Below are 21,304 nucleotides of genomic sequence, written 5' to 3'. Positions count from 1 at the left end.
CCTTCCCCACATATGTGGCTGTCACATCTCCAAGCTATTGGGGTGAGGGACCATACAGTGCTCCCCTTTTCTTCCCTTGAAGTCTTCCCTCTTGCACGAGGATGGGCAGAGTGGGTGTACCCCATACCTCTCCAGCAAATTCACAACCTTTCCTTAAGCCTTGAGCCTACCTTCCAGGAAATGGGCTCCAAAGGGTGAGAGTGCCTCAGGCAGGTGACCAGAAGGCTGACCAGGCGCCACCTGGATACCTCCCCCCAACCCCTGTTCTGGCCAATCACCAATAGGGCTGCAGTCTCTTGTCAGTGTCTGGGTGCCTGCACCCCCTCAGTCAGACATGCCTGTTTGGAGCATGTGCAGGGGGTGTGCTCTTACCCCTAGAGGATGCTGCAGGCCCGTTTTTGCGTCCGCGTGGGCTGAGGGCACAGAACGGCCCGGATCGCCTCATCAAAGACCGTTTTCAGGCCCCGCTGGGTGAGGGCAGAGCACTCCAGGTACTTCACTGAGTCTGGGGGTGGGGTAACAGGAGAGGGGCAGTCAGTGAACGGGTTCTCCCTCCAAACCTCTTCCAGGTCACACAGCAGGATGCCAGGCTGGGGGATCACAGTCCATCTGGGAGCTGGACCCCCTGAGCAGGGCCTTTCCCTCTCTGTGCCTCAGTGTCCTCCAGCTTAAAGTAACTCTTTACAGGGGAGTGGAGTTCAAGGGCAGAGGGTGAGACCTAGCAGACCATCCACCATCCGAGCTTCTGATCTGGGGAGGGTATGTCTTTTACACTTAACTTTTATACTTCCCTGGGATGAAGAGTGCTCAAGCTACCCTGACCCAACCTCTCAGTGACACCTCACATTTCTAGAAAACAGCTACACTCGTGCCTCTGTGTTCTCTGGAGGTGCAGGAGCCTAAGGCGCTCAGGACCCAACACCAAAACCAGCCAAAAGGGTTACAATCCACTTGATCCGGAGTCAGGACAACTCCAATATGCATTGCATCTCAATGTCAAGAAAACAAAGATTCTCACCACTGCATCATCGTGATAGATGGAGAAAAGATTGAAACTGTCAACAACTTCATCTTACTTGGATCCACAATTAACACCCTTGATACCAGCAATTAGGAACGAAGGAGACGCATTGCCCTGGGAAAGTCTGCGATTGGGTACCTCTCCAAATTATTGAGAAATAATGATGTCTGTTTGAAGACTAAGGTGCGTCTGATTCAGCCCAGGTCTTTCTGATCATTTGCGATGCATCTGGCAGCCGGAAAATGAATAAGGATGGCTGAAAAAGAATTGATGTCTTTGACCTGTGGTGTTGGAGAAGAGCGCTGAGCATCTCATGGACGGCCAAGAGAACAAACAGATAAGTCTCGGAGAGGATGCAGCTGGAGTGCTCTTTGGAGGCAAGGATGATGAGGCTTCACCTCACATACTTCGGTCATGTTGCTAGGAGGGGCTATTCCATGGAGGAAGGACATGATGCTCAGAAAGGTATAGGGTTGACGAAGGAGAGGAAGACCCTCAACCAGGTGGATTGACACAGTGACTGCTGCTGTGTGTCAGGAAGTGTGAGGATGGCACAGGACAGAACGGGGTTCAGATCTCTGGTTCAGAGGGTCTCTATGGATCATAATCAACCTGACAGCACCTAACAACAACAACAACAACATGACAACTACTTTTGTTACAGAGAAGAGTACTTCATAGGGTTCTCTTGGCTGTGATCTTTACAGAAGCAGATTGCCAGGCCTTTCTTCTGTGGTCCTGCACCACCAGCCTTTACATGAGTTGCCAAGAGCCAACCGATTACACGACCTAGGAACCTAGCAGCTCAAGATCTTCTCAAAAGCCTCTCACCAAACCTCAGCCTCACCCCCATTTTGCAGATGAGAAAACTGAGGCTGGTAGAAGATAAGTCACTCATCCAAGTTCACATGCTGGATGTTTCTCTTCTACCTGAAGTCAGGAGGAACTTCAGGGAGGGGAAGAGGACTTGCAGATCCACCTTGTGACATCACAGGGCAGAGTTGGAGACACGGGCTGTGGAGGACAGGCTGAGACCCAATCTCAGAGCAGCCAGTGTTGTTCCTGGGTTCCATGACACTCTGGAAGGAACCAGTGTGACTTCCCCAAATCCACTATAATCCAGTTTCCCTGAAATAAGGAACCGCAAAGCCCCTTCTACCAAGAGGCCTAGGGGCTGATTTCAGAAACAAGAGGAAGGAAAGGAGAGGGGGAGTAAACTCTACATCCTCCCATAAAGCTGCTGTTCTGAGGGGAAGGAGGGGACTGACACCACCTGCTCTGTACCACACTGAGCTGGACACTTCCAGCAGCTCTGTGATGAAATACAGTGATTTCCCACAACATGGGGAAGCCACAGCCCAAAGGCACAGAATGGGGCTGAGGGAGCCAGGATTGCAGGCCAGGGAAGGAGGGGAGCCCACCAGAGTGGAGGCTCCCCAAAGACCTGGGAGCTAGAGTAGGGACAGGGGCCCCTCAGGTTGGTGAGCTACTCAACACAAGAGCCTCTGTGCTGAGGGGGACGTCACTTATAAGGGACCCTGAGCCAGTGACCACCTCCCTCACACCAGCCACTGCCTTCCCCCTGGCTCTGCCCCTTTATGCCACTTGCCTCTTAGAACTACCCAAAACAAGGACTTGAGCTGGGAACTGGGCTGGCTTCAGCTCAACCTCTGACCCACTCTAGGATATTGGCCAATCACCCCTCTCTGGGCCTCGATTTCCCCATCTGTCTAGGACATGTGGACAAGTGAAGACTGAGGCGGGGGCAGGGGGCCAAGTAAAGAGTGTGAGGCAGACCAGTGACAATTGATGACCCTGACCTTCTGGATTTAGGGATCCAGGTGACCAAGTTCAAATCATGGTTGTGTGACCTTGAGCATGTGACATCTCCCCGAGCCTCAGTTTCCCCTTCTGTAAAGTGAGGGTTGGTTAAAAACCAAGAAGAATGTGTGTGCAACAGCGTTCCTTTTCACTGAACTAAATCTGTGTGTTGCTGTTGTGTACCATCCAGTTGGAACCTACGCATAGCTGATCCTCCAGCGGGTTTTCAGAGGCAGTAACTGAGCAGAAGGAGACGGTCCATCTTTCTCCTGTGGAGCAGCGGGTGGATTCGAACTGAATGCCTTCGAGTTAACAAGCACTTACCACTAGACCACTCACCTGTATACTGGGTAACTCATACAGATAAACTATATAAAATACAAAGAATGGAGAAAGGCTAATTAACAGCCTCTGACATGCAGATGACACGGCCTTGCTTGATTGAAGCTATGAATAAAAGGACTTGAAGCATCGAAAAAGATTAAAGATCACAGTTTTCAGTATGGTCTACACTTCAGCGTAAAGAAAACAAAAATCCTCACAACTGGACCAATAAGCAACATTATCCTCTACAGAGATAAGACTGAAGTTGCCAAGGATTTTATTTTTACTTGGATTCACTGTCAATGTTCATGGAAGCAGCAGGCAAGACATCAAACCAGGACTGCGCTGGGTCAACCCACTGCAAAGGCCTCTTGTTTAAAAGCCAAGATGTCACATTGAGAACTAAGGTGTGCATATGCATGTGAAAGTCAGACAATGAATAAAGAAGACCAAAGAGATTAGATACGCCTTTCAATGATACTGAAGTTGATGAAGAATTCTTAAAAGGCCATGGGCTACCAGTTGTTGTTGCTGTTGCTGTTATGTGCTCTCGAGTTGCAGGCGACTCATAGCGATCCTATGAACGAAAGACCTAGGCACCTGTATAACTTTAATCCTTTCTCCAGGTTCATAGGGTTTCCAGAGGCAAGCTATTACTGGGCTACCAGTAGAATGAAAAAAATCTGCCTTGGACGAATTGCAGCCACAGTGTTCTTTAGAAGCAGGATGTCAAGCCTAAACTCACCTCCTGTAGATGTTATCAGGAGGGACCAGTGTCTGGAGAAGGGCATCATGCCTGGCAGAAGCCGAAAAGAGGAAGTCCGTCAACTAGATGGGCTGGGACAGTGGGTGCAGCAGTGGCTCAAGCAGTGGCTGTGAGGACAGCGCACGGCTGGACAGCGCTTCCTTCTCTTGCACTCGGGTCACTAAGTCAGCCCCAGCTGTCCAGCACCTAGCTGCAGCGAAGTGGAGGAACTAGAGTCCCGCCCTTGTAAGGGCGGGGAGGATGGACAAGGCTTGGCGCCCAAGAAATACTTAATTCCTGTCAGCCATGGCCATCAGCAGCCCCTAGGTTGGCATCCCTGGGGCAGAGGAGGGGCTCAGGGGACAGAGGCAGCCCCTGGCCTCTTCATCAGCCTTGCAGGTTCCCTGGGCTGAGAATAGTTCAAAGTCATTGCCCACCCGAGGCCAGCGTAGAGCTGTGGGGGAAATGCTGATGGGAGTACAAGGCCAGACCCCAAAACCACCACCTCCTAGAGGAAGAAGGGCCTGTGGGCGCTGCCCAGGGTTGTGCAGATGGGGAGATTGAGGCCCAGAGAGGTGGAGCTACCAGCTTAAGGCCACACAGCCTGTGAGTGCTGGAACCAGGGCTCGTTATACTAAAAAAGGGATCAGCCTGCAAACAGTCTGTCCAGGGCAGGTGTCCTTCGATGCACACTGAAGGCGGGGGTACAATCCCAGGGGTTTGGGATCAAAGGCTGGGTTTCCGGGAACCAGGTCCCCAGGATGGAGTGGGGTCCAAGCTTAAGCGGTAGCCCGAAACCCCTGGGAAGATGGCTGTGTCACAAGGCTGGTCATGAGAAGGAGGGAGGTGGTGGCTGCGGTTTCTCTTCCTGTGAAGAGATATGAGTCCGGGGGTGGTAAGGAAGAAATCAGTGTGGTAAGTACCATCCAAACAAAAACAAACCCACTGACCATCAGCCAATTCCAATTGGCCGGGGGGGGGGGGGGGGACCCTCCCTGTTCCGGTGGGGGGGGGGGGGGGGGGACCCTCCCTGTTCCGGTGGGAGGAGGCGGGGCAGGCAGAGACAGCGAAGGTGGGGGCCGCCCTCCGTGGAGCCAGGCTCTGGTCCTGTAGGACTTCAAGATGCGGTAGGGGTCTGCTGCTGGGCCTCCTGGGCGCCACACCTGCCTGGGGCCGTGGACACCTGGACACACTCCCATCCTTGGGCTGGGTCCTGCCTGATCAGGAGATGGGAGAGGGCAGATCCCTGAGCCACCACAAGGGGTCCTCAAGCCAGCAAAACTGAGGTCCCACCTTCAAGCTCTGATTGTCAACTACCAGCTGTGTGACCAAGTCACTTCACTTCCCCAACCCTGTGATCTGAAAGAGGAGATGGACTGAGAAGCAAGGGGACAAGGAAGGGCCTCTCATCCTTCAAACCCAGCTCTAAGACACCTCCTCCAGGAAGCCTTCCAGGAGGATCTCAGCTTGGCTTTCTGCTTGTCCTCTGAACAACCACAGCACCTTCCCCACTGACCCCAGCTTCTGCTTAAAACATACCTGTTTCCTTTCAATTTCTATTTATCAACAGTAATAATAATCGTTGGTGTTTGCTATCAAGTCAGAACCAACTCATAGCTGAGCCTCTAGCAGGTTTTTAGAGGCAGTTAATCAATTGCACAGGAGGAGATTGCCCATCCTACTACAACAGAGCAGCTGGTGGATTAGAACAGGGTGCCTTTGGGATTGCAGTGCAGCTTCTTACCCCTAGGCCACCAGAGCTCCCAATAATAAGAACAATAATAAAGAATAATAATGGCAGCTAACCGCAAGTACTCCCTGTGTGACGTCTCCTTACCAATGTTAACTCACTTCGTTTCTCCAACAACGCCCTGAGGTGGGAAGTGTGACCTAGGTTTTGCTGATGAGGAAACAGGCACAGAGAGGTTGAGTGACTTGCCTGGGGTCACACAGCTAGGACACAGCCCAGCCAGGTCTGCACCACACATCCTGGCACCCAGAGCCTGCGCTCCTGGTCCCCACCTCCAGCTGCCCCCCTGCGCCCGAGCCCAGTACCAATCTCCTTGGCCAGTGCCAGGCCCTGCGGGTAGGTGATGGGCGCCAGCTTCTTCTCCTTCAGCTTCTCGATGGTGTCCTTGTCGTCCCGCAAGTCCAGCTTGGTGCCCACCAGGATGATGGGGGTGCTGGGGCAGTGGTGCCGCACCTCGGGGAACCACTGGGCAGAGGGCAGCGGATGAGTGAGGATGGGTGGGGACAAGAAGGGGGGTGCAGGGGAAGGAGGGGGCAGGAAGGTGGGGTCGTGAGATCATGTGGAGAGGAGGAAGGACAGGAGGGTGATAAGAGGCCACCTCGAGGGTTTGTGGAGAGAAGAGGTGGACAGGAGGGTGTGTGGACAATGAACCAGAATGCAGTGGGTCAAACAGGACCCAAGATTGTTCAGAAAAAGAGGATACAGGTTACAGAGTACAGGGAGCAAAACCCAACTATCCCAGGACCTCTGAAAGCTCCCTCCTGAGTGCCCCCACAGCCCTGCTTGACACTGGACTACCCCCCTCCACCAACATCCCCTCACTGTGTAGGGGCAGGACTGAAGTCACGGTCTCTCCCTCCCTCAGGGTCCCCTAAAACCCACCCACCCTATATTTCCAACACCCCCACCAAGCCCAGCTCACCTTGGCTCGCACGTTTTCATAGGAGGCTGGGCTGACGAGAGAGAAGCAGATGAGAAAGACATCCTGGGGGATAGAGTGGACAGAATGGTGCCATGAGGGGAGGCTGAGGAGCCAGCCAGGCGGGGTGCTGGGGTTCAGGCTTCTGCAGAGCAGGGCTTCCCTCCCTCCTCTCTCTCCCAAGCTGGGGTTTATTTAATCTCACACTTAGTGTAGGCCAGGTCCTATTCTAACTGCTTACTCCTCAGATGAGGCTCTGCCTGCGCCACTGCTACTGCCCCCATTCCACAGATGGGGAAAGTGAGGCTTATGAAGTTTAGCAGATTCATGGAGGCTAAGATGGGCAATCTCCTCCCATGCGATTCACTGCCTCTGAAAACCCGATGGAGGGTCAGCTATGGGTCGGTTCTGACTCGATGATACATAACAACAAAACTAACAGTAAGAGGGGCAGCTGGGAGGATCCTGACCATTGTACTCCTCTGGTCTAGTGACCAGACCCAGACCTCCCTGACCACTCCTCAGGGACAGACAGACACCTCTAATTATATCACCACAAAGCTACAAGCAGACATGCCCCCACTTGCCTCCCCTCCCTTGTCCTCCAGCAGGTCACTGTCCTGGCCTCCCTGTTGGGGGCCTGGTTAGCCTCTCCCTCCATGAGCCAGAAAGGGAGTAGGTCTGGGAAGGGGGGCAGAGTGATGGCAGGAGGGTGGTGGTGCTAGCTTCCCAGAGGAGCCAGGCCTTACATGGGGTTCACCAGCCGAGCCCTCCGAGGACCCAGGTGGGCAACATACCGTCTGGGGGTAGGACAGGGGTCTGAGGCGGTCATAGTCTTCCTGCCCGGCTGTATCCCACAGTCCTAGGTTCACCGGCTTGCTGTCCACCATCACGTTGGCCGAATAGTTGTCAAACCTGCGAGGAGAAGCAGAGGTCAGCCACAGACTCCACGGTCCAGTCCATAACCGTGGATAGCAGAGGCTGAGCCAGAGAAGGCCAAGCACTGGCCCAGAGCCGCACAGCACCAGAGAGAAGGTTTTTCTGTTACTTTTCCACAAGTGACTCAATACATCAAAATTCAAAATGCAGGTAGACAAGGAGAGGAAAATATTAAAATATTACCTCGTGGTAATTTCCGCACCCTTAACTGTTGCCCGGAGAGGTGGTCCCACCCACCCCCCACCCCAGGGCTAGATCAGCATCAGCTTGACCATACGCTTTGTGGGCGCTTAGGGTGGTCACCCAGAAGTTGTTGATTGAATGTCCACTCTGTTGGCTTGGGTGCTCCCAAAAGCAAGCCCTGTGATAAGGGGGGGGGGCGTGCAACTGGTTTATCTAAGATGTTAAAAGGAGGGGGATAAGGAATAGGCAGGGAAGAGAATGTGCAGGGGCCCTGAGAGGGCCGAGCTGGCCCCAGGCTCTGCAGTGAGCGTTAGAACATGAACAGCCCACTGTACACAGCGTGGCTCCTCGTTCTGAAGGGTGTTGGGCAGGTAGGATGCCCACCGTCTCACTAGTGACCAGACTGGATGAGAAGCCAGCTCTGTCTGTCACTGCTAGCGTTCACTGACTCTTGTCACCATAGTCGTGTCCCTGAGAATTACAGACCATGCTCCCGCCCCATCTCCCTCACTACGGGGTCGTCCACACAGGCCTTGCTCTTCTGGCCTGGTCCACTGGGACCTCGGGCTCCTCCTCACACTCCTTCCTCCACACATTAGCCCAGTCACTGGGGCAAGGCTCCCTGGCTGTTTGTTCGCTCTGTGCCTCTAGCCCTGAATTTTCTTCCTCTGTCTCTGCTTGTCAATCCCACCCCCACCTCAACCACATGGTTTCCGTCCCCAGGCTGCGCCACCTTTCCATGGTCTGTTCCTTTCTGTATCTCTCTAGATACACCTTCCTTTCTCCCCACCCCATCCCCCTTGCCTGTTTCTGCTCCAAAGCCCAGCAGTTCCCCTTCCTTAGGAGATCCTTCCCTGGCCCCATCTTTACCGCCACCATGGAACACATATTTAGTGTGTCTCCATCCTAGCATGGGCTCTGGGCTCCTGGCAGAACTCTGGATAGCTCTGCCATCTGAAGCCCGGTGCCCAGTGTGTAAATGGAACTAGATCAAATTGAATTTACACCCTTCAGATGCCACCTCTTCCAGGAAGCCCTCACTGATACGCTGCTTAGCATCAGGTTGCAGAAGCACTAATCCTTTAGATGAACTCTGAGAGGCCTCTCCAGAGGAAGTCTGCCCCTCAGCCTACTGTTTCTAATATTCTCTGTGCTTGTTCAGCCTGGAAAGTGTGACTGTCACCTCTCAGTTCCTCAGGTGGCCTTGCTCTCTCCTGCCTGCAGAGCTCTTACAGCACCCCTCCCTCCCTTCCCCCTCTCTGGGCCCCCTCCTGCAGGCCCGTCCTGCTGACTTACTCATTCCTGCAATATCACCTCCTCCAGGAAGCTTTCCCTGACTGCTGACTTACTCATTCCTGCAACATCACCTCCTCCAGGAAGCTTTCCCTGACTGCTGATTTATTCATTCCTGCATCATCATCTCTTCCAGGAAGCTTTCCGTCACTCAAGGCCAGGTCAGGGCTCCCACCCCATCCTAACCCAGCATTCCCTGGGGCACTCAGTGCCCTGGAGTGGAAACCCAAGAGGGAGGACCAGTGTGTTCTTCACACAGCACACAGCGTACAGTAGGTGTTCGACACAGTGGGCTGTCAGGGAGGAGCACTGTCCAGGGAGACGCGAGCTGGGTCTGATGGGAAAGCAGAGCTTGTGTTGTCATCAGAGTCCCTGGGCGGTGTAAACAGTTGATACATTCCACTGCTAAATGGAAGGTTGGCAGTTTGAGCCTACCCAGAAGTGCCTCAGAAGAAAGGCCTGGCAATCTACTTGTTAAAACGTAGCCCTTGAAAACTCCGCGGGGCACAGTACTACTCTGGCACACCTGGGGTGGTCATGACTGTGCTTGGTTTTGACTAAACACTCCTCTGGCACAGTGTAGGATGTCAGGTCACTTTCTCCTATAGTGTCCAGACTGGAGTTCTGATGCCCAAAAGCCTCCGAAGATTCCTTGAGGCAAAAGTGTCTGTCACCTGTCTCGTCTAGGTCACGTGGGGCCTCAGTGGTCATGGTGATGGGGAAGAGGGCTGGAGACCCTAGGACACTCTCTCTCTCTCTCTCTCTCTCTCTCTCTCTGTGTGTGTGTGTGTGTGTGTGTGTGTGTGTAATCAGCTCCAACTCACAGCAGTACTGTGTACAGCAGAAGGGCTGTCTGACCCTGTGCCCCCCGCCCCCAGTCTGCTCAGTGAACGCCCACTGGTGCAGCCATTGGATCAGGCCATCTCGGTGGGGGGCGGACACAACAAAGCAAAACCTCTTGAATGCATTGACACTGAGTTGGGATGGACTCATAGCTGACCCTCCAGTGAGTTCCCAAGGCTGCAAATCACACAGGAGGAGACTGCCTGTCCTCTTCCCTCTAAGTGGCTGGTGGATGCAAACTGGCAGAGAGGTGTGACTTCTGGGCTGGCAGTGCCACTTCCTATAGACTACACCACCAGAGCTCCCGCCGTTTTGCTGAGGATCTGGAAATCCCGTGGTCCCCTGGACAAAAGGACTTTGTTGCCGGGTGATTCACATGTGTCCCCAAAATAGTGAAGCTCAAAGCCCCGGTACAGGCACACAGCACAAGGCAAATGCAAGCCCAGTGCCAGAGCACCACAAAAAAGCAGGTAAATCAACTCAAGTGAGTGAGTGGTTTCCAGAGAAGTTAAAAGTTATACTTACATTATACTGCATAGCCTGTTAAGTATGCAACAGCTTTATGGAAAAATCTGAACTGTTTCCAGAATTACCAAAATGTGACCCGGAAACAGAAAAGGAACACACGCTCCTGGACAAAAGCCACCAGTAGACCTACTCAACGCAGGGTGACTACAGACGTTCCATTTGTGCAAAGCAGAAATGCACTACCTTCAGAGCTTTGCAGAGTGGAGGCCAAGGAAACAAGGTACCTGTGACCGAGGCTTTGATGGGAAAGGTCTTTGCAGATGTAATCAAGTGTAAACGAGGTCATACAGGGTTAGAGCAGGTCCTAATCTCATTACTGGTGTCCTTATAAAAAGTGAGAAATTTGGGCACTGGAGACCCAGTGGGGAAACAGCTACAGGATGATGATGGCAGAGGTCGGGGTCGTGTACCTAAAAGGCAAGGAGTGCCACAGATTGGCAGCACCCACGGGAAGTGAGAGGCAGCAGTCCTGACTCCTTGCTTTCGGGCTTCCAGCCACCAGACTGTGAGAGAATACGGTCTTTAGCTCACCCAGTTGTAGTCATTTGTTACAGCAGCCACAGGAAACTAATACAGACTCCAAGTTACTCCATCCCATTAGACAGATGAGAAGACTGAGGTCAAGAGATGTTAAATAATGTTTCTAAGACCACTCAGCTTAAACACAGAGGCTGAGATTTGAGTACCCCTCCTCCTGTGAGTTGTGGGCGGGTAGACAGATGAACCCCAAGCTGGGTTCACCCCCACATAGCACCCAGGGATGACAGGAGGGGATCAGAGAGAGCCCTTTGGGTGCTGTATCCTGGCTGTGTGATCCTGGGTGAGGGACTCGGGTTCTCTGAGCCTCACTTTCTGCATTCTGAAAAGAGCCCTCCTGGAGCTGTGGGCAGGATGCAGAGGATGTCACAGTCACCCTATCAGGAGATGCTGAGTGTCCTTATGATCCATGTCCCTCAAGGCCCCCACCAGCCCTCTCCCAGAGCCCCCTACATCAGACTCACAGGCAGCCAGAACCCAAGGACTATTCCCCACCGTTGTGGCCAATCTTTGTGCCCATCCTCCAGATAAGGAAACTGAGGCTCACAGACTGGAGGCAACTTGCCTGAGATCTCACAGTCAGTTAATAGCACAAGGACTAGAGCCCGTTACTCAACTCAGAAAAGCCCGTGTGAGAAGCATCTGGGCTACTTCACAGACACTCACTCAGTGGAGCTCAAGCCGGGGTACGCATGGGTCGCCGACCAAGAGCAACCACCAAGTGCGGCTCCAGGTCCTTCCCACAGCGACCATCCCAGCTGGCCCACGCAGCAGACTCCATCCTGGCTCCTCTGAGGATGTTAGTTGTATCAAGTGAATTCTGATCCGCGGGTGTGTGTGTGTGTGTGTGTGTGTGTAACTGCTGTGTAGTGTTTTCAAGGCCGTGACCTTTCAGATCCCCTGGCCTGTCATCCAAGGCATCTTTGGGTGGGTTCAAACCACCAACCATTCAGTTAACAGTCCAGTCCATAACCTGCCAGAGGATTCCCTGTCCCCCTGTAGATACAAGGCACCTGTGACTCAGAGACTCCAGCTGACCTGCCTAAGGCGACATGATACTCAGAATCTGGACTCCCCAGGGTGGTGGCCCAGGAGGACACTGGGACTATCCCCACAGACATGACCCAGAAATGGATGAGGGAAGGGAGAGCTCATCTGAACTGGACTCTGGCCCACCCCTCAGGAGGGATGAGGGATGATGGTGTACCTCCCATGGCTGGACCCCGGAGAGCACAGAGTAGAGGTTAGGGGCTTTGTTGTGAGGGTAAACTGGCCAGGTCAGGCAGGCTGAGGACAGCAGGAGGACTTCATCTCAGTCTCCAGCACAATGGAAACCTCGGAGGGACTATGCTTAGCTAGAGCTGCATTGAGGAAAGGACCCTCTCAGCTTCAAAGGCAGGGGTGGTTCAGAGGTAGAATTTGACCTTCCCCACAGGAGTCCTGGGTTCAAATCCCGGACAGCATACCTCATGCACAGCCGACACCCATCTATCTGTCAGTATAATTTTGCATATTATTAGGATGTTGAGCAGATTTGAGGGGCGCTCTAGACTAAGACTAGGAAGAAAAGCCTGGCAATCCACTTCAGGAACTCAGTTCAAAGCATAGAGTGGTTCCCTCCTATTGTGTGCAGGTTCGGGGCCAGCTTGGTGGCTCCTGACAACAACAGCTCTGGGCGGCTGGCTGGAGAAATTGCTGGAGAAGGGGGCTCATACATTGTCATTGGTGAGACATGAGGGTAGCTGGTGTTCCGGGTGAGGACACAAGGAACAGAATTCTGAAACAAAGGGGAACATGAGCAAAGGCAGGGAGGCTGGAAACAGTTCCTCCACACAGCCAGAAACTGCAGGTGGACCAGGAGCAGGAGCTGGCATGGAGGGCACGTCAGAGCTGGCAGCGAAGCCCAACAGGATCCCTGGAAGGCCCAGCGAGAGCACCCAAGCTTCCTCCTGCCGGTGGATGGTCACGCTGGATCTGCCAGTCCAGTGATGAGAAGGTGGACATTGAGGGCAGGACGATCTGACCTAAATGAACAGTGTGACCTGGCCTTTCACAGCAGAACAGAGCAAAGGGCCGTGATAGTTACACTGCTGGACAAGGTGCGCCCTCTCTGCTGTCTGCCTGTCTGCCTGTCTGTCTGCCTGCCTGCCTGCCACGGCCGCCTGAGCATCACCAAGCACCAGATAGAGTGGACGGGAGGGGACAAGAGCCCTGTCCTCACCAAGCCTCCCCTGCAGCAGGGCAGCACACAGGGCGAGGCGATGAAACAAAAGATGGGCTGCAGTGAAATGGGCGGGAAGGTGCCATCTGAGCAGAGACTAGACCCGGGCAACCGGAAGTGCACACGGAGAAGGGGAAGTGGGCAAGGGGTGTGGGGCCGATGAGGCTAGCAGAGGATGAGTCTGTCATTCTGAGCCTCGAATGCCAGGATAGGAGGTAGATTTTACAACTGAAGCGGGGCCACGGGGGTGGGGGGTGGGGGATAGGCTGGGTGTGGCTTATAGTCACCTGCACTCGGGCTTCTGTGTGAGCATGGGCTGGAAGGATGTGAGGTGGGCAGAGGAGGTCCCGGTGACACAGCCACCCTGGGGGCAGCGTCTTCCCTGCCAGGTTTCTATAGCCCCCCACCCAGCTCAGCACCAGCCACATTACAGGCCTCAGTTTCACTCTCTGTGAAATGGGGCACTGGCCCTAGCGAATCCAGAACTGAGAATTAAGGTAGAAATCATCTGGCTGTAAGCGCCATGGTGACAAGCTGGGATAAACAATTCCCATCACTTCTCTGGGCCTCAGTGTCCTCCAAGGATACAATTGAGCCTAAAGAGTGAGAGAGCCAGCCAATCAATGGGCGGCTCCGGGGATGCCAGCCCCTGATTGGGTCCCAGCTGCTGAGTCCTGGCCCATGATTGGCAACTGCAACAAGGACAGTGTCTTCCTCCACCTACAAAGTCACATGTTCAAGACCCGCCTGTGAACTGTTTAACCCCCAATGCTGGCTCCCTGTTCGGCTCCTGCCGGGCTTACCTGATCTCAGCCTGCAGCAAGTGCCGCCCTCGGCCCCACAAACCCACCACCACAGCTCTTAACGGGCTCAACCTTCATCTCCAGGCGCATGTTTCTCCCATCCCCCCTCTTCCGCTGCTCCTTCCACCCTCCAGACCCACCAATGTCAAGGGCTCAGTGGTAAAGAAACCCGAGTGGTAGTATGTAACATGTCAGGTTGCTAACCATTAGGTCAGTGGTTCGGATGCACATCTTTTTCTGTGTACAGACTCGGACACCAAATCAGCTGGAGAGCAGTGAGTGAGTCACAGAGGCAGGAGTCCTAGTAGCACTATGAGCTAAGCATTTACCGCTGCAAAAGCCGCGGGAGAAAGAGGTGGCAGTCTGCTTACGTAAAGATTTGCACTGTTAAGGAGGTAGAGCAACTATCCCCCCAACCCTGCAGAGTCCTGGGGAGACAAACCTTGTTGGGTCCTCTCTGTCAGCCTCTGAAAGCGTGTCCAGGACAATGGAGTTCAGTTACCAGGGGACAAGGACTCCAAAGAGGCAAGAATGCTGGACTCTAGCATGTCTCAGCAGACTCCGTGATTTAGGGAGACACTTGAGGGCTGACCTTGACTGACCCTTATCTTGTAGACAGGAAAACTCCAACTCAGAGAGAGGAAATGACTAGTCTGGGGTCCTCCAGCCTGCTGGGCCCACTCAGGACAGGGCCACCGGCCAATATCCTTAAGAGATGGCAGGTCCTCCTGGGTATGGTGACCTGCAGAAGCTGCCTTCTGGGACCCCCCCACCCCACTTTGCAAATGTGGTCAGGTGCAGAATCTGAGGAATTGGGGCTGAAGTCTGTTTTCAAGGCTTCCTGCCACACTTCCTGCCTGGGCCAGGGTGCCTGAGACAGCTGTGTCTAGGACAGTGTGTCTGACTGAGCTATCTGCAGGGGAGCCCGTCCACAGCAGGGATCAGAAGGGTTAGCTCTGGTAGGCTGGGGGTGGAGCGTGATAGAATATTAGGGTCAGAGCCCCTGGTGGTGGTGGGTCCTTCTCATACCAGGGCTTCTGCCTGTTCCCCTCCTCCCCATGGAAGCCTGAAGCCCTCCCAAATCCTAAAGATGAAGCCCTTTAAAATCAAGACAGCCGCTGTCTGGTATGTTGTGTTGTAGTAACTTGCACACTACTGTGATACCATTGACTGCCAAGAAAATAAACAGGTCAATCCTGGGAGGATAAAACCTAGTTCTCCTCAGAGACTAGGATTTTGAAGCTCCATCTCACATACTTTGGGCACGCTGGCAGGGCAGAACAGTCCTTAGAGAAGGCCATCATGCTTAGAAGGGTGGAGAAGGACCGGTGCAGGAGAAGAAGACCCCAGATAAGGTGATTGACACAATGACTGTGTAAATGGTCAGATGTGTCAGAGAGCGTGAGGTTGGCTCAGGATAGGGCAAGGTTCAGAGCTATTGTTCATAGCGTCACTATGGGTCATAGTCAATTTGATGGCATGTAATAACAACAACATGATACTAGAAGCTGGTGCACCAGTGTTTCAAACACCAGCAGGGTCATGGTGACAGGTTTCAGCAGAGCTTCCAGACTAAGACTAGGAAGAAAGGTCTGGCCGTCTACTTCCAAAACTAGCCAATGAAACACTTAGAATGCTCCATGGCTGCAACAATGGACCCAAGCAGACTAACAAATATGAAGACCAAGAATCATCCCATTGTGTCACATATGAGGTTGCCAGGAGTTGGAGTTGACGTGATAACAAATAACACAGAGCAAGAAATTAAGACCTCAGTGGTGCTTTGCCCTGGGCCTGGCTCTGAAGCCAGCCAGGCTGGGGTGGCCCTGGGGAGCAAGTCTCTTAGCTGCTGTGGAGGAGATCCCATGTGGGTAGCATCTGGTGCAGAGCCCAGCACGCAGGAGGCCCGGCACAGACGTGAGCCATGATCACTGCTCCTTGGACCTCTCCATGACGCTCAGTGCAGGTCAGCTCAAAGCGCACACACTGAGCACCTGTTTTAAATATAAAGAAGCAATGTGCCAGGGCCCAAAGGGCAGCTACACAGGCTCCTAGTCAGAGCATCTGATGCTGGTGGGCACCATCAGGCCACCTATAACTACAGGGACCCTACAGCAGAAAGAAACCGTGCCCCATCTGACGCCATCCTCACACTCTTCCTGGGCTTGAGCTCACTGTCACGATCACAGTGTGAGTCCATCTCGCTGAGGGTCTTCCTCTCATTCCCTGACCCTGTCCAAGCATGACATCCTTCTCCAGCTGGGCCCCTCTAAACAGCTATGTCTTGGAGAAAGCGCAGCCAGAGTGCTCGTTGGAGGCAAGGATGGTGAAGCTTCACCTCACATACTGTGGGCATGTTGTTAGGAGAGGCTGTTATTTGGTGAGGGACAACATGCTAGGAAAGGCGGAGGGTCCGTGAAGAAGAGGAAGACCCTCAATGAGATGGACTGATTGATACAGTGTCTGCAGCAATGGGCTTGGAAGTGTTGGGGGTGATAAGGACGGTGCAGGACAGGACAGGGTTCAGATCTGTTGTACCGAGGGTTGCTATGAGTCGTGCTTGACTTGACAGCCCTAACAACATGACCAAGGTGTCAGACATGAAGTCTTACCATCCTAGCTTCTAGGGGACACTCTGCTTGAACTTTTCCCAAAACACTCAGAGGAGAGAGCAGATAAAAGCTGCAGGACTCTGGAGAGTGGGAGAGTTGTTGGGGGCAGACCAGAAAGGCTTCCTGGAGGAGGGGGCATTTGAACTGAGTCGAAAGCCTCAAGCACATTGACTTGGTAAAGAAAAGCACCTGAAGCAGAGCGAAGAGCTCAGGAGAGGCCTCAAATGGAAGACCCCCACAAGGCACTAGAGAGAGCTGAAACAGGCAGAGAGCAAAGGCAGCGAGGAAGCAGCCTCGAACGCCACAACTCAGGGGGCTGCGGGTTTGTGAGTGAGGGGCCTGGTGCATCTTGGCTCATCGCTGCCTTCAAGGTTGACTCCTACATTCAGGTAAAATGTCACCCACCCTCACCTCCGGTCACCTACAAGGCAGGGCCACGCAGTGCTGCCCATTGGGGTCACTGCTCCTGGTCTCCAGGTCTTCACTTACTTCCTCCTCCTCCCAACTCCTTCCCACATTTCTCCTACGCCACCCCACCTCCCCTCCTGCCCTAGTCCTGCCAGCCCTCTCCTCCCAGGTCTAAGTCGTCTGAGACTCTGCCCTATAAAGGCCACCCTGTCCCTTTCACATCCTCCAGGTCACTCTCCTTGTCTTGTCTGAGGAGCCCACAGCACTCCCAGCTTGCAGCCCTCTTCTTGGTCAGGGCCAGGATATGGCTTGGGCATCTCCCTAGGCTCCACGTCCTTCTGGCCCCTCCTGTATCAGAATGGCTCCCACCACCTCCAGTCCAGGACTCTCTCGCCCACCCCACAGCCCCAGGTGCAGGCACTGTAATCCTCCCCTCCCCTGCTGACCCCCGAGCCCAGCACGCTCTCACCCAACCTGCAGCCCCGGCCCGGCACTCACACGGTGGGGATGTACTCTCCAGGGAAGGCATTGGTGGTGTAGCTGATAAGGAGGCAGGTCTTGCCCACTGCTCTGAAAGACAGGAAGCACAGAGGACAGTGGTCATCAGCCCGCCCCAGAAATGAGGACAGCGGTCATCAGCCCTGACCCAGATGTAGTGGTATTTCTGAGCGCCTACCAAGCCCTCCATCCCACCCCTCAGGGTGGACCTCAGTGTCTGTCCAGGTGCAGGCCTGCCGGTGCAGAGCAGGCTGACACGCAGCCTGGAACTCGCCTCCCATGAGAAGCTCCGCACTTCATGGCCTCAAGCCTGAGAGCCCCCAGGGGGACTGATGTACCTGTCAAATTGCAGGCTGAGGTCCAACCCAGAGGTCCAGAGCCACCAGTGAGGGCCAGGGCTGCAAAACTGCATTTTTTTAAAATTTATTAATTGTAATGAAAGTGTGGAGAGACGGTTTCCAGACATTCATTTATTGTTGCACATTTCTCCCTGCCCACCCTCTACTCCCCATTCACTCTTCTTCTTGAAAAGAAAAAGTAAAACTCTTTCATTGTTATGCAGTCCCTCTCCCCAAGTCCACTCCACTAAGCAGCCTTCACTCTGGACTTCTGTAATGACAAGAATACCCATTCATATGTCCCTTTTAAATAGTTCTCTCCCTCATCTGTTTCAATGCCAAAACATTATTCCTCCCCTCCTTTTCTGTCTTCCCTCAACCCTGAAGTCAGTCCCGTTTTACAACAGTGGCCCTATGCAATATTTGTCCTTTTATGACAGATATTTCACTCAGCATAATGTCCTCCAGGGTCATCCATTTTGCATAATATTTCATGAGTTCTTTGTTTTTCAATGCTGCATAGTATTCCATTGTGTGAATATTCCACAGCTTCTCCATCCATTTGTTTGCTGCTGGGCACTTGGGTTGTTTCCAGCTCTTTGCTATTGCGAACAAAACCACAATAAACATGGGTGTGCATATTTCTGCTTGAGTGGCAGTTATGCTTTCTTTAGGGTAAATTCCCAGTAGTGGAATTTCTGGGTCAAATGGTATTTTTATTTGCATCTTTTTGAGAAAGCGCCAAACAGCCTTCCATGGTGATCGCACCATTTTACACTCTCACCAACAGTGAATAAGGGTGGTTCTAGTTTCTCCACAACCTCACCAGCATTTGATGTTAGCTGTTCTGTTAAAGTTTGCTATTCATACTAGCGTGAGATGATATTTCATAGTTGTTTTGGCAAATCTGCATTTAAACAGCTTCTCCAGGCAATGAGGAGGCAGGAGCTGGCCTGTCACCATTCTGGGGACCAGATCCCAGACCAACCACTGGCCAGTGGCATATCCTGAGGCAAGTCACATAACCCACTGCCTCCGTTTCCCTATTCAGACACTAATGCAGGTCCATCCTTCTAGGGGTGTGCTGAGAATGAACCTGGATGATGCAGATAAAGAATTCCGCGTGTTATCCACGGCAAAGTTCTCGCCTAAGACATGTTAGTGGTCATAAGAAATGGTTTAATGCCAACAACCTGGGCTTTTTGCTCCCTGCATACGGTCCCCTTCTCTTTTCCTCCCACCTCTCTATGAAGTTTAGCTGTTAAGAGCACCAGGTTCTAGAGTCAGGGAACCAGAATTCACATCCCATGGGCTCTAGGTCATATGTCTTAACTTCTCTGAGTGTCAGTTTTCCCATCTGTCAAATGGGCCTGATATTCAGGTTGATGGGAAGGTCAGATAGAAGAGGTGTGCCAAGCTCCACGCCTGGCACAAAGCAAGCACTAACTGAATTAGGATGGTCATTCATGCTGTCTGCTGGGAGGGGAGCCAGGAAGCCAGAAGGCGCAGGGGCAGCCCTGGGCCTTCCCCGCTCCATGTCCTCACTTCCTGTCTGAGGAGGCTGCGTGCCCCCTGTCCCCACTGCTGCCTCCCTGGTCTCTGCCACCAAGGTAACACAGGATGGCTTGCCACCAAGGTAACGCTGGATGCGCTTGCCTTCCGCTCTCCTGCGCACAGACCACACACAAAGCAGAAGTGTTGAGGGGCAGGGCCTGGGCGGTGAGCAGATCTGGCCATGGCTCACCATCAGCTGAGGATGCGTGTTAACCTGCCGGACCCCAGCGGGGCACGGCCAACCAAGCCCAGCCCCACCGGGGACCCAGCTCAGGAAGGAGCCAAGTCTCTGTGGCTTCAGTTGTCCCTCTTTGAAAGGAGGTTTGTACGAGAGAGCCCTGTTCCACTAGAATACGCCCAACCGCTTATGGAAAACGCCAGGAGACACCTCTGGTCTGATCCTAAGACATAGGGCTGGCAGGCACCCATGATGGGCAGATGGATTTCCAAAAGCCGTCACGGTCAAGTCCCTTCTGACTCATAGTGACCTCGCAGGACAGAGAAGGACTGCGCCATGGTCTTCCATGGCTGTAAATCGCGCTTTAGAAACACATTTGCACATCTTTTTTCCGCAGAGCAGGATGGTGGATTTGAACTGCCGATCTTTCAGTTAGCAGCCAAGTGCTTCCCCGCTGGACCACCAGGGCTCCTTATGTTGGATTTACAGATGAAGAAACTGAGGCCCAGAAGGGAGCATGACAACCTGGGGTCACTGAGAGTTGCCCACTATGAAGGACCCTCCTGCCTGGCCCCTATGTCCCTCCCCCACAATCACCCTCCCTCCTCTCTCCCTTCACTTTTGCCTAATCTGTCAGGGTACTGTGTCCCTCCCCCATCTGCCCCTCGCCCACATACCTCACACATCCTCCCCGACCAGGCAGGCTGAGGGGCACTAACACGCGTGGGAGGGTGGCGGAGGCGGGCAACATTTTTGCACCAGGCAGGCACTCCAGGTTCTCAGGAGATCCCCACCACCATCAACCTCAGAAGCCCAGGCTGTCCCCCTTTCCCAGCAGCTAAGCTGAGGTTCAGAGAGGCGCTGTGACTTGCCCAAAGCCGCACAGCAGGACCAAGCCAGTGATCAGAGCCTAAATGTTTGGTTCCCAGCCCCCACCTGCAAGCAGCCCTGGGAGTGTCATGTGTAATATATCCGTTAAGGTCAGCAGTTCAAATTCACTAGCGACTGACTGCTGCTAAGATTTACAGCCTCAAACCCCAATGGAGTGTATCTCTGTGAGTCAGAATCAACTTGATGCCAGTGGGTACCCCACAAAGTTGAAAGCCAAGACTCCCGCCACATGGGATGCCTACATTCTGCACACAGCTCAGGGTGAAGGCCAGGAGTCCCAGGGCCCCCCCTCAGTCCTGTATCCCTCCACCCAGGCAGCTTCCGGGGGGGTGGGGGGACGGGCTAGAGAGCTGTGGGCAGCCCACCTGGGATGTTCCTGCTGGGCCCCGGGACAAGGAGGCAGCCCCTCCCAGCGAGTCCCACACCTGCAGGCAAGGGGCTTCACCAGGGACGCTGGGCAGGAGGGTCTCAGGACACCCGATAGGGGCAGCGAGGAGGCTCAGCCAGGTACCTACCCGTCTCCCACCACCACGCACTTGATGGCCTGCATGGCGTCAGGGGCCTGGCGGGTAGCAGCACTGGCAGCTCAGGCACTGAGCGGCTCTGCAGGCACCTGGGGTGTGGGGAGCCCTCGAGGCGAGGGACAGGAGGCAGAGGAAGCGGAAGGGGAACTTACCCAATCTGCTCCCCCACTGCCGTTTGCAGAAGGCGGGGCATGCAGTCTGACAGAACAGCTCAGGCCTCTTAAGAGTTGGGCTAGGCCTTGGGTGTCCCCACCGTAAGCCCTGCCCTGGACATGGGCAGTGACAGAGGACTATGGACTGGAGGCAGGCTTCCTGCCATGGGGCAGGGCCTGAGATGGTGCTGCAAGTCCTCCAGGCTTCCTAGAACTCAGTGT

At 53.8% G+C, this 21,304-nt stretch overlaps 1 protein-coding gene across 1 annotated transcript; it reads right to left on the bottom strand.

Annotated features, from left to right (window-relative positions):
- Positions 1-370: 370 nt before the first annotated feature.
- Positions 371-21,030, bottom strand: RAC2 (ras-related C3 botulinum toxin substrate 2 (rho family, small GTP binding protein Rac2)). The gene is made up of 6 exons (XM_006890147.1): positions 20,922-21,030; positions 17,446-17,517; positions 7,378-7,495; positions 6,584-6,646; positions 5,967-6,126; positions 371-505 (listed from the first exon to the last, which is right to left on the bottom strand). Exons 1-6 carry the CDS (start codon positions 20,954-20,956, stop codon positions 375-377), a joined length of 579 nt encoding a protein of 192 aa, XP_006890209.1. The 5' UTR covers positions 20,957-21,030; the 3' UTR covers positions 371-374.
- Positions 21,031-21,304: the final 274 nt, after the last annotated feature.

Source organism: Elephantulus edwardii, unplaced genomic scaffold (assembly GCF_000299155.1).
Source record: "Elephantulus edwardii isolate Elephantulus edwardi_28Jun2011 unplaced genomic scaffold, EleEdw1.0 scaffold00086, whole genome shotgun sequence".
NCBI lineage: Eukaryota > Metazoa > Chordata > Mammalia > Macroscelidea > Macroscelididae > Elephantulus > Elephantulus edwardii.
The sequence above is the reverse complement of the archived record's forward strand: the minus strand, read 5'-3'. Positions and strand labels throughout refer to the sequence as shown.